Here is a 13,988-nt window from a genome sequence, read left to right as displayed (position 1 = left end):
CTTCGTACACCATACACCATATAGACACAAAAGCACAAAACAAAAGCAAAGTACTATAGCAGAAAATTTCTTGGTCATAGTCGTCGCGTGTCTTTCTTATCCGTTAATCGTTTCTTGTATATATTCATATATATATATATATATATATATATATATATATATATATATATATTTTTCAAGGACAAGTGCAGTTTCACAGTGGCGGAACGAGCGTGCATCTCGACCTTGAAAATAACGAGTGCTCTTCTTCTTTTATCCGTAATATGGTCTCCTTTTCTCTCTCTCTCCCTCTCTCTTTCTCTATTTGAACGACTTTCTCAACTAATTGCACGTCTCTTTTTCTCTATCTTTTTTCTTTAACCAGTATACTGTATGCTCGCCGATATAGAGAAATATAGAGTAACATGCGACGAGGATATGCACCGGATACTACGTGCAAAGGCATTGATTAAGACGACCAATCAGAATATAGTCTCCTATTACGATTATATACACTTCTAACGAGGATTCAAACTCGAATATTTTTTTTTTTCCTATTCTATAACGGCTAACACACATCTTACGTATGTATAACGTCTTACACATCCTTGTTCTTTTTTCTTTCCTTTTTTCTTTCTATCTTTACTTCGATATCAGTTAAATAAGATAACGTTGTAATATATCGTATTCATTATTCGAGATAAACCTATACACATACACAAATATAACACACATATATTGATTCTGAAAAAGACAATACAAACGACAATCGTTAATTTCCTTTATACCCTTAATTACTTTTCCATTATATTATCTCCAAATCCTCTTATTTCTCTTCTCCTTTTCTTTTCTTATCTTCGCTCCTTGTTTCCTTTCAACGATGCCCTTACGAAATGTATACCAATACACTTCCATAAACTCACGCGTCTAATTAATTAATTAATTAACTTAACGAGTATTATCTGACTCGAACAGTATCTTTCGAGATGGAATGATTTTCAAAATCTAATGAAAATAAATTTACTTTGATTATTATTATTATTATATATATATATATATATATATATATATATATATTCTTTTTTGTAGTCTTACCACGATTTTCCTTCTTACGAAAAAATACAAAAAAAAAAACAAAGGTAGAAAAGTAGACAGATAAAGAGATAAGGTAAGACAAAGAGAGAGAGAGAGAGAGAGAGAGAGAGAGAGAGAGAGAGAGAGAGAGAGAGAGAGAAACAGAACGTACTTTGACCTAATACAATCGCGAAAGTAGACGCGCGCGCAACTTAATTGCCAGATGAGAGTCGTTAAGGGAGCTACTACTACTGCATAATAAAAGCTATATAGAGAGAATGGGGTTCTTTCGAAGAACGAACGAGAGGAGAGGATTCATCCAATGAGCCAATAAAAGCGACTCTCTTCGTGTATTTATCCTATTAGCCGCGCCATAGCGCCTACACTTTGTATTTATAACGATCGTTCACTCTCTCTCTCTCTCTCTCTTTCTCTGACTCGATCTTTCGACGTCTCTATGGGACAGTTAACGTTTCAAGTATCATTACTTCCATTCTTTCTTTCTTCTCTCTTTTTCTCTTGAAACATTCTCATCTCTCTCTATCTTTCTCTCTCTTTTTTTCGATTATACAAAAAGACTTCGCATAACGAATTTATTTTCTCCTTTTTTTTTTCCCTCGAGTATCGATATAGGTAGCTACCACTGTGCGTTATGCCTATGCACGCGGCTTGTTTTAATCTTGTTTCTATAAAAAAAAAGTAATGCAGTTTTCTTTTTTATATGTAGATTTTTTTTTCTTTTTTACTTATCTTTTATAGCTTTATTCCTCTCTTTTTTTTTCGTTTTATATAGAAACGTTGTATATATAATTTTTTTCCGATAACGATTATTGATCTCGCACGTTATCATCGCATCATTCGAATTTTAATTTCTACGAAAATGTTATTTTTCTTTTTGCATAGAATAATATTTCTTTCTCTTTCGAGAGAGATCTCGTTTCCATAGAAATATTTTTTTTTTTTCTTTTAAAGGTTATATACTAATTTTTTTCTTTTCTTTCTATTTTTTTTTAATAAAGATTTTCTTTCAAGCTCCACGTATCAATCTCGTTGAAACGTGGGAGAAATATTATTTTCTGGAATAATTAATTCTTTTGTTATAACGACGAATGTATTTTTCTCGATGTTTCGTGTCTGTGCGTTCGGTCATCTCGTTTCTACAGAATTATTATTTTTTTGAGTTAATTATTTTCTTAAAACGAGTTCCCTCCACGTTTCGAGATTATCCGCTTACGAATATCGCTTCTATGAAAGAATATTATTTCTTTTTTTCTAGAATGATTCTTTCTTCGTAATAAAAAAAAATGTATTTCCTTCGGATCATCTCTGTATGCATATCATCTTCCCACGAATATATAATTTCTTTTTTTAAATATCTCTAACTAATTAATAGGATGATAAAAATCGAAAGGAAAGAACGTTAGTATAAAATCGCTTAGAAAATATTATACATACGTTTTGTACATGTCGCAATATCCTGCGAGACGTATCGAATTCTCATTTTGTTTGAATTTCTTAAAAAAGTAAAATAAAATGAAATAAAATAAAATAGATAAATAAAGAATAAAACTGCTCGATCCTTCTTCTTCCTCTTCCACTTCGATCGATCGTCGCGAAAACGCCACGATAATTTTCGATAATTAACTATCATACGTGTCGTTCGTAAAAAAAAAAATAAAATAAATAAAACTGTATCTTTCGTTAACTAACAATCGACAAAAACGATCTTATATTCATTTTAAGATTTGAGAAACAAATACGTAAGCAACAAACGAATAAAAAATACAAAATCATGAATATTAATAATTCCAACACTTTATAAAAATAATAACGAACGAATGCATTCACTGCAAGTAGTAAAAAAAATATATATATGTTATGTACAAATATAATTAAACGTAATTATTCAACAACAAATACACGAATTCTTATATAGAAATACACATACGCGCACACTCGCACAAATTTATTATACGCACTAGCAGGCACGTTAAGAAGATAAATATTCAAATAAATTAAATCGGTCGATAATGTTTTAAATGAAACTCACGATAACTCGAGTAATGAAGTATGCATTTAAAAAAAAAAAAAAAAAAAAGAAATGAAAAGAAAAGACAAGAAAAGAAAGAAAGAAAGAAAGGAAAGAGAAAAGAGACACGAGAAAACAATAAACGCATCAATTGATTACTATTCATTCATGTAATTTTCACACTGAAAAAAATATATATATAAAAATCAAAAATCAAAAAAAAAAAAGAAAAAAGAAAACGAAACAAAAATTATAATAAACCGATATCGTATCAATATCATAATTAAAAATGTCCAGAGAGAATCGCATGGAAGTGCACGAAAAATTTTATATAAAAAAAAAAAAAAGAAAAAGAAAAAGAAAAAGAAGATTCTATTCACGTTAGAACGAAAAATCAATCCATCGTTAAAAATCGTTCACGAACAAAGAGATTAATTCTCGAAAAAAATGATGACGACTACAACGACGACGACGACGACGAAGATGATGATGATGATGATGATGAAGAAGAAGAAGGAAAAAGAAGAAGAAGAAACAAAATCGGACACTCAATTTCGTTCTCCTCTCTGCTTACAGATCGGAGAGCAAGAAGCGTACTGTCGCGAACGGAGGCGCTGGCTATGAAAGTAAATATTAAAAGGCGATCCCGCCTCGTTCGTGCGAGATCAAGCGTGTACGCTCGCGCGTTAAGTGCCGAGAATGTGTGTCACGTGGGTGCCAGCATACGAGATGTTCCTACCTATCTTTATATATATGTATATGTACATGTCCATACATATATATTCATGTAAGTTCGAGTATATGTATATGTACGCAAGTGTGTGTCCCCTCTACAGCATCCTTCTTCACTGGACCATAAACGAACGAACGTTCTTCTTCTTACAGAATGTATGTATGTATGTATGTATGTATATATGTAGATGTGTGTGTGTGTGTGTAGATATGTATACGTACATATTTCTTTGCCGTTAGGAACACTTTAAAGCGAAACATTATATTTGTAAACTCGATCGATCGTGTACCCTTGAAATATCATTTTCGTCCGAATTATATACTACAGAGGTCATTCGTCGAAATAATGATGTATCATAGAAAATTAATGGAACGCATCGACTTATCATAGAATCGGTCATAAAAATTTCTACATAATCTAAATTTTAGGAATCATAGATAAAGCCTTTTCGATCGAGATGCTTTACGAATTTTCTTGTTAGATTTCGTTGTATTACGAGCTAGAATGATCGTGTTTTTAGAACGGATCAAAGGAAAAAATAATTAACGTGTGAAGTCTCTCTCTCTCTCTCTCTCTCTCTCTCTCTCTCTCTCACTCTCTTGAAAAAAAAAAGTAATTGATATATAAGATCGCTTAAAGACTATTGGCTCAATTTCACTCAGTACATACATAATCCAATTACTCATCTAATACGCTTATACGTTGATTAAAAATTATCTTCATATAAATAATTCGCACAAAAAACAATTATTATTATTATCAGCACCATCATTACCATTATCAATATTATTAAAAATCGTAATAATGATTTATACGCATAAATTTATATCGCAAATTGACAAAATATATACACAGATGAAGACTCGTATTCGCAAATAAATTAAATAAAAATTGACGTTTCTATCAGATAGATCTCTATACATGTCCTATATATGCACATACACATACATATATACGCATTTTCATATATTTATTTATATATATATATATATAGATACCTGATTCAAGATCATCGTGATCGGCACCACGAAGACAGGAATGAAAGCTTCGTGAGAGTCTTCGTCCACCGGGCGAGGCACTTTCCGTCGAGGTTGCCTGCATGATCGATCGATCGATCGATCGCTCCAACTCAACAAACACCTCAACACTTGGCAAATTCACTTTTCCACTCTCCTCGGTCCAACGCGATCAAAACGTCGACGTCGAGACATTTCTTTCTTTCTTTCTATCTTTCTCAGATTCTTTCGATTCGCGTTACGATTTATATTCGTTTGTAAAAACGAAACACGAGAAAATAGGTGCAACGATCGTTAATTAAAACAAGTCATCTGTTCAACGACAATGATCATTTAAATAATCACGGAACGATGACTCGAATTATTCCTAATCTTCAATCTCTTTCCTCTGAAAATATAAAACCGATTTCTTTTTATATACCTATTTTCTTTTTCTTTCTTTTCCTACATCTCTCTTCTTTCTTCTCTTCTTTCTTCTTCTTCTTCTCTTTCTTTTACGAACCAATCACGATTATTAATATCCTATCGAATTATTTTATTCTTATTTTTCTACTAGACGAGAACATTTTGTTGTTATTGTTCAAACGATGCTACGCTTCTTGTTCTCTCTTTTTTTTTTTTTTTTTTTTTTAGATACGTTTAGATACACGCACACACACGCGCCCACATATATATTTATATATATAATTAGTATTAATTATCGATACGCAAATTGATAAAAGATTAATCACCGATCTACGTAATTATTATTAATTATTTGGATGCGTATAAATTGACGAGACATTAATCACCGATCGTTAAGCGAAACTACGCGGAATATCTAATATGCTACCGACCTATCCCGCGGTTAGAATAGTACTGAACGTTGTCCTTCGACCGAGTGCTTTGTTTACCTGTACGTACCATCCACATTGTGTAGACTCGTTTCAATAACGTTTTCGTTGTGTTTATATGTATTATCTATACATGTATATATACGTGTATTGTAAGTCTTATACTCTCAATGTGAATTACTTATTATACGAGACGTAGTAAGAATTATATATATATTTTTTTTATATAAAATGTAGTCAATTTATATTTACGATATATTTTTAAAAAATTATTATATTTATACGTTCATTATACATATACGCATATATGACATATATACGAAATTCGTATGATATATTTTATCGTAATAACTAAATAAAACATTGCATTGATAAAAAATACTTTCGTTGTAATTTCGTCTATATTTTTCTCACCCCTTGAACCTATCAGTTTTGATTCTGACGAGATTAAATATCGATTAGAAAACGTTTAGATTTTCTCTTCGTTACATCTGCCTTTTACTAGATCTCAGCTTTGAAATATGTCAACGACGAGTTAGTTACGAAGCAACAGCTACATCTAACCTAGTTATGTGTGTGTGTATGTATGTATATACTTTGTAGACCGCGATCGAACTACCACTACTATCGCATAACACCACCAACTATGGCAAATTGAAAGTGTAACTTTAAACGAGGATAAGAGAATTTTTATTGCGTTACATACGAACGAATCGAAATGTATTAGTCCTTCTCTTTAACGTATAATGACGAGACGATAACGTTCATGGCATTCGTTCGATTCTCCCCATTAATCCTATCCCATAATTTTCCATAACGATTCTATACGATTCATTTCTCGTTGAGGGACGTATGTATCACTACGTACGTATATATGTCACATCGATGCATACGAATTTAAATAATTTACGGAGAGATAAATAAATCGACGTTTACTAATGCACGTATGTACGTACGAGGATTTATTCAAGATAAGATTATTTTTTTTCTTTTCTTTTCTTTTATTTCGTTAAGTTCTTTTTGAAAATTTTTTTTTACATATTTTCAATATATATTTAAACGTTTTTCAATATCCATCGAAACGAATCGAATCGATTATTATTATTATTATTATTATTATTATTATTATTATTATTACATGGACGAGGAGACTAGTATTAAAAAAAAAAAAAGGGAAACAAATTTGTTGATGATATTATAGAGATTAAATAAATGGACGAATATATTTTTTTTCTTCATTTCATTTTGCTGTAATATCCGAAGATTTTTTTCTTCTTTGTTTTTTTTTCAACGATTCGTCTCATTTCTCGGGATAAAAGTTTCGTAAAATATCAATCATATTTTTTTTTTACTTCTTTTAAAAAGTAACTTTCTCGTTACGTTTTTAATAATATTTTCGACGAGATATAAAAAATTCTATCGTATGATTTATCAAAATTTATCATCATATAATTTATCAAATTTCCTTACGCACATATATTTCTATTCGATATATTCTTGATAAATGATATTAAGTACTACTTTCCTAAGAATTTTAACGACTTTAAGATGAATTATTGCAAGTGCGTTCATTGAATTGACCTACTGACCTCGCTTGAATAGACCTCTAATAAATTATAATCGATTATTTTTTATAATAACGGAAAAAAATTTCTCCGCAGAAAAAATTCCTCGAACAAAAAATGATTTTCAGATTAGACACAAAGATGGTTAAGATTTTTATATCTAAAAAACAAAATAAAAAATAAATATATTCCTCGACGTACGAAAGAAGAAAGAAAGAAAGACGCATAATGATAAAGGTCGATTCACACATAATCAATCGAGTCTTTCATTTCGATCTCCGTTTTGACAATATCTCGTTGAAAATGATATATTTCTTTTCCCTTTTATTTTTTATTTCTTTTCTCATTTTTTCTTAATGACGAAATACCGATAATTACTTGCTCTATTTTGTACAAAAAAAAAAAAAATCTAATAGTGAACAGAGACACGAATTTATGTTTGATAATGTTATATTGAAACGATATTTCATGAATATAAATAAAATTAATATATGATCGAAACGACGAAACGAAGAGAATTGATATGCGTGTGAATCGACCTTTATCGAATAAAATACAAACTCTCTCTCTCTCTCTCTCTCTCTCTCTCTCTCTCTCTCTCTCTCTCTCTCTCTCTCTCTCTCTCGTTCGTTCTTTTTCTCTTTCTCTCTTTCTCGACGGAAGACGTTTTCGGTGTGAGGATATAGCTACGCTTAAAATAGAGAAGATTCAAGATACCAAAGGCGCGTCTCTCTTCGGTATTTCGAGTTAGCGACTGGTTATAAGAGCTCTTATATATTTTAAGGATCATCGTACGGTATATGAGTTGGTGATTTGTGCCAAATAGTATTAACTTTCGAAAAAATAATCTATTAGAAAAATTATTAATCTCAAAAGAAGTAAACAAATTTCGCGTTAATTTTATACGATATTATTATACACGATAGAGTCGCATTAACAATTATAATTTTCGAGATTGGAAATATTAAACGATAAAAATTTGTCAGATTAGAAAAATTATACAATAATAATAATAATAATAATAAATACACACATATATATTACTATATATATATATATATATATATATATATATATATATATACATAATAAATAACTGGAATGAAATAAGTCGAATGTTCGCAAACACATAAATAATAATTGTGTTAATAAATTTGAGGATTAAAAAAATAAAAAGAAAAAAAAAGAAGAAAGAAACAAATTAAACATAGGAACGTAGCAAAAAAACGTAGTTTGAAAAAATAGAAAAAGAATTCTTTTTCCAATCATGAAATCCTAATGATCTTAATATACCGTATTCGGTTAGATGATAAATGTCATAGTAATTAATACACACACACACACACACACATAAAAAGTCAAAGAACTTTGTCTTGGCCAATTCAAAAAGAGAAGTGAAAATGTATTTTATCATAGTATTAGCCATGGAGCTTCGAAACGTTAACAATAATCCGTACACGACCTCGTGCGTTGCACAATTAAATCTAATTTCAGGAAACGCGTTACGTGATCTGAAATCGCGAAGGCCACTCGACTAGAGAAGGCTAGCGTTCATATACAGGGTGTCCGAAATATAAATCTTCTCGAGCAATTCCATTTTTTATTTTTTTTAAAGAAAAAAGATAACAAAAAAAATTGTAACGTTAGTCTTTTTATTTTATTTTTTTTCAAATAATCTTGAAAAAAATGAACTAAAAAATTTCATTTTTTTTAATCCTGTTTCCTTTTTATTTCACTATTTTATTTGATCGAACTACGAAAATCATGATCATTAAAGCAACGATCGAATGAGACAACTATATCAATCTATTGAAATAAATTACGAATATGATAAGAAATAAAAGTATTTTTTTACTTCTTTTCGTTTTCTTTCTTTCTTTCTTTCTAATTATCTGTCGAGCTGACAAAAGTCAAAATAAAAGTACATACAGTCCTAATGAGCTAATTACATAGAGAAAAGTAAATTAATAGTTTAACAAGAGAAAGAGAAAGAGAAAAAGAAAGAGAAAGAGATAAGTATATATATATATATATAAAAAAAAAGAAAAAAAAACTATTCGGATTTATAAGTTAGTTAGAGATGAAATTTTTTCTCGGTTAACTCGATAACTGGAGGGTACAAGTTCGAATGATTTCATTCGACCGTATGATTAACGTCGTCTACGACGATTGCACGGAGTTACGACATTAGAGGATAAATCTATCGAGTTGTTGTTGGCTTTGATAAAGGGCAAGCCCTCTTCTTCTCATTTACGGGAACGTATATCAACTTTTTGATGCGAGTAATGCGAACGGTGGACGACGAGAGTTTATTTATGGGATATATTAAACTCTCCCTTTTTTTCTCTCTCTCTCTCTGTTTTTCTTTTCTACATTGTTTTTCTCTAGTTAAAGAAAACTATACTTTACGAGCAACAGGTGGTGACTCTAACGAATATTGTTTCTCTCATGCATACAGACTCACACACACGATCAACGGAGAGTCATACACACAGATACACACACAACATACATCTTTCTTCGATTTTAATTGCAAGCTAGACTTCGTGGCCCAGTTAAAAAGCAAGAGAACTCGCCTACGAACTCGCGAAACATGCTTGCTTTAGCAAAGTAGTTCTTTATATGTGTGTGTGTGTACGTATTTATTTATGTGTGTTGAACGTGGTTCCTCGTTGTGAGACCAGTAAGCACACCCACGCGCTCGAGGCAACGGTGCGAGCATAAATTATGCATTAACCGATGGCAAACCGTAGTCAAAGTGCACGCGAACCAAACGTTTATCTTTGTGTATTGTTTGTGTGTTTGCGTATATGTGAACGTCTTTCTGTGTTTCGCGATTGTGCCAACGAGCATACGATAATTCCGAGTGCCGTGTCGAGTAAGCTTCGTCGCTTCCTTAAGCAGCGATCTTAACGTAGAAGATCCGTATATATAATATAATATATATATATATATATATGCATGTGTGCATGTGTGTGTGTATGTGTGTATATCCTAGTCTCACGATTATACTATTAAAGAAAGTAGACGAGGAAAGGTGGTAAAGTTAGTAGGTTGATTTTGAATAGAAATTGTGTAAGTTCTAATATATAATTTATTTTTTAACTGTTCGTCTATTTTCTCTCTCTCTCTCTCTCTCTCTCTCTCTTTCTCTTTTTCTATCTGACGTGTTATTTCATCAATTTTTATATATATATATATATTTTTTCATATTCAGTATATTTCATCATTTTAAATCGCTACGTACGGAAAGCCAATTAAATCTTTTCTTTCATGATTAATTATATACATTCGATAAATGTATATAATTTACCAGAGTTTCAGAGACTAACGTTGTAAAATTATAAGTTAAACGATTAAATTGAATTCGTAGAAGAAGAAGAAAGATTTGGAATTAAATGTTCTTTGGGATTTTAATGATATAATTATTTATACCCGGACACTCCGTGAATATAATTATAAAAGATAATGTTAGTATTTAGGAAAATTATTTATCGCAGAGTTATATATGACAATCTATTTCAAAGAGAGAGAACATTTTTGTCGATATTATTTTTTCATTTGTTCCAAGAAAAACAAACAAACAAACAAAAAAAAAGAAAAAAGAAAACGAATAGTTAACTAATTGTAAGTATTAAATATGATCAGAAAATCTGAGATTTATAGATCTGATTATGAATGTGTCTCCTTGTTAGCATTAACTTTCTCTCTCTCTAAATTTTCTCTTTTTCATTTTTACCTTGCTCGAAAAGTCATAAATCATTCTCTCTCTCTCTCTCTCCCCCTCTCCCTCTATCTCTCTCTCTCTCTCTCACATGTATCAACGATCCTCATTTGTAGATCTCGTTTGTAAAATACGAAGAATCGAAAAAATTTTACATTGGATATTTTTCGTTTCCCGAGGGTACAATTTTCATACAGGTAACAGAGACTACATATATATAAATATATATATATATATGTGTGTGTGTGTATTCACACAGTATATACAATGTATACAATGCATATACAATGCATATACAATGCATATAGTTGTTTGTATATATACAAACAAGTATATGATCTCGCTCTCCTTCGTTAATCAGTCTCAAACATTGTGACCCGTTGACTAACGACTTGCTTGTAATTGCTTGGCCTCTGGTAACAACGATAATAAGAGAACGAGTTTAATAGGCCAAGTGAGTTCTCACAGAACTTGTGGATATAGAGTTGTTAACAATTAACCGGTGTCAGTGATGTTCGTGCTATTACATTGAATGCCCCGAGAGGTTATAGATATAATAGATAATTAAATGCATTTTTTTTTCTTATACCAAAAAAAAGAGAGAGAGAGAGAGAGAGAGAGAGAGAAATAGATAAGAAGAATGAAAAAAAGAAGTCGAACAAAATATTCTCTCTTATTCGCGAAATAACAACGATTTTTTTTATTAAAAGAAAAGAAAAAGAAATTATAAAAATCCAAGTAAATATTGATTTCTATTCGCGAAGAAAAATATGTAAAGGACGAGTACATGAACTTTCCTGTTTACAAAAAAAAAAAGAAAAAAAAGAAAGAAAAAGAAAAAAGAAAAAGCCGAACGAAACGAAATAAATAAAAGATATCTATTCCTCTTCGCAACGAAAATTTAAAGAACGAACGATTCTTCCGAACTGTCCTATTAAAAAAAAAAAAAATGAAGAAAAAAAAAGAATAAAAAAGAGGGAAAAAAAGAAAGACCAAAGATATCGATTTCTCTTTTTCAGAAGAAAATTCAAGGAACGAGCTTCTCTCTCTCTCTCGAAATGTCTTTCTACCACCTGCCGAAGAATCGTGACTGGAATAAAACCTGCGAATTCGAAAGGTTCGCACCTGCCGTTCTTCTATGGGTGAAACCTCGGACCCGAAAACTGGTGCACTCTCAACGAGAAAAGACGTGAGAAAGGAAGGAGAATATTTTGGTAGAAAGAGAGAAAGAGAGAGAAAGAGAGAGAGAGAGAGAGAGAGAGAGAGAGAGAGAGAGAGAGAGAATTCATGGGGACCGGCTACGAAAATATCATCGACCTTCTCGTTAGTTATCACCCTTCCTATAAACCTCTTCCCTCCCATGAATTCTATTTTCGTTCTTCATTTTCGACGATGGATATTATACATGACTGGTCAAAGGTTACATTATTTGTCAAATAAAATATCTAAACGAATTCATTCTTTTTTTTTTCTTTCTTCTTTCTTCCTTTTTTTTTTTTAATTTCATTTCGGTATTAATCGTATTAACGAATTAAATAAAAAAAAAAAAGGAGAGGAAGAAAGAAAAAAAAAAAGAGAGAGAACGTAACGAAATTTTCGAAGGGCAAAAAATCCGAACGAGTTCTTACGTTATTTCGTAAATTTAATTAATCGAATTAATGAAACGAGATAATTCGAAAGGATATGAAATGGAATGGAACGATTTTTGAATCGTACTTTTTGAAATAGAAAATTCTGAGCAGATCTCTTTTTTTATTTCACGTGAAATTGATGAAATAAATCGAAACAAAACTAAACGAAATGAAACGAAACGAAACTTGAGTTAACGAAACGAAATCGAATTTTAGAAGGAATTTATAAACGTTTCGAGAGATCTTAAGGGTATGACGATTCTATCCTGGGTTTCGGGCTGAAGTTAAGTTAGTAGTAAACGAGAAAAGAGAAGAGAATTAAAAGGGACGGAAGTAGGATTTTCCTTCCATTAGTTGAAGTAACTGACTACAAAGCGTTAGCATGAGAGAAAAAAAGAACAAAAAGAAAAAGAAGAAGAAAAAGAAGAATAAGAAGAATAAGAATACGCTTAGTCATGGCGGTCGGTACAAACAGGTGCTGCTAGAGCCTGTGAAAGAGCGATATCCTTTTATCTGCTTTCAGAGCGATAAACTCGTCCCCTCCTATTCGACTATGTAGCAGTTCGTAGTTGTGTTGTTACGCGTGCCAACTAAACGGTCATAGTTTCTAACGGGAGACACGATAGATGATAGATAATTCGTATCTAATAACCGAATATTAGAATAGAAAGTTAAAAACATTTGATTATTTCTTATCTACTCGTGTCAACGTTCATTTAAATGCTTCATTTTAACGATATCGAATATTATAAATATTTAATAATAAAAAGTTGAACATTTTATTTCTTCTTTAATTTCTAATTCTTTTTTTTTGTCTTTCTTTCTCTTTTTATTTATTCTTTTTTATCGAGTGAAAATGATAATTGGAACACTCTATGACGTCATGTAACTTTGTTCACGCGTTAATATTAAAATATTATGTTATATATTATATATATATATATTATATTGTGAAAATTAATTATATATAACATTACTTGTACTATGTGACATTGTGTTATATGTAATACTATATTATGCTTAGTCAATAATTCATATATATATAATTATATTATGATATAATTTTCACATTTTTATAATATTTTTTCTCTATAAACTAACACAAATTCTATTACAATGAATCAATCAAAGATTAATTGGAAACCATATAATTATTCCCGAATACTGAACGATTAATTAACATATTCTGAACATAATATACTTCTTCTAACTTTTTACAAAATTTCGCGTAATTATAACGAGGATGATTCGATGATTTAAAAACTTTCATAAATATAATATTCTTTCTCTCTCTCTCTCTCTCTCCCTTGACAAGGCATTCGTTCATCGCCAAGAAATCGATTGACAGAAATCGAGCGACGAGAAAAGAAAAGGAAAAAAAGAAAGAACAAAAAAAACGAAAAG

General features: G+C 30.7%; 1 protein-coding gene across 14 annotated transcripts in view; it reads right to left on the bottom strand.

Moving 5' to 3' along the window:
• LOC127066622 (ras GTPase-activating protein raskol) overlaps window positions 1-13,988 on the bottom strand; it is a 113,869-nt gene that overhangs the window by 56,020 nt on the left and 43,861 nt on the right. For 2 of the 14 annotated variants that reach the window (XM_051000525.1, XM_051000526.1), the window contains exon 2: window positions 4,814-5,219. The exons of 10 other annotated variants lie outside the window; for them this stretch is intronic. In XM_051000525.1, the coding sequence (XP_050856482.1) occupies window positions 4,814-4,916 (103 nt within the window). In that variant the 5' untranslated portion in view covers window positions 4,917-5,219. Of the gene's footprint in view, window positions 1-2,508; window positions 2,649-4,813; window positions 5,903-13,988 lie in introns of those variants that run through there. 2 more of the 14 variants (XM_051000528.1, XM_051000523.1) reach the window with 2 other exon arrangements.

Source organism: Vespula vulgaris, chromosome 10, assembly GCF_905475345.1.
Source record: "Vespula vulgaris chromosome 10, iyVesVulg1.1, whole genome shotgun sequence".
NCBI lineage: Eukaryota > Metazoa > Arthropoda > Insecta > Hymenoptera > Vespidae > Vespula > Vespula vulgaris.
The sequence above is the reverse complement of the archived record's forward strand: the minus strand, read 5'-3'. Positions and strand labels throughout refer to the sequence as shown.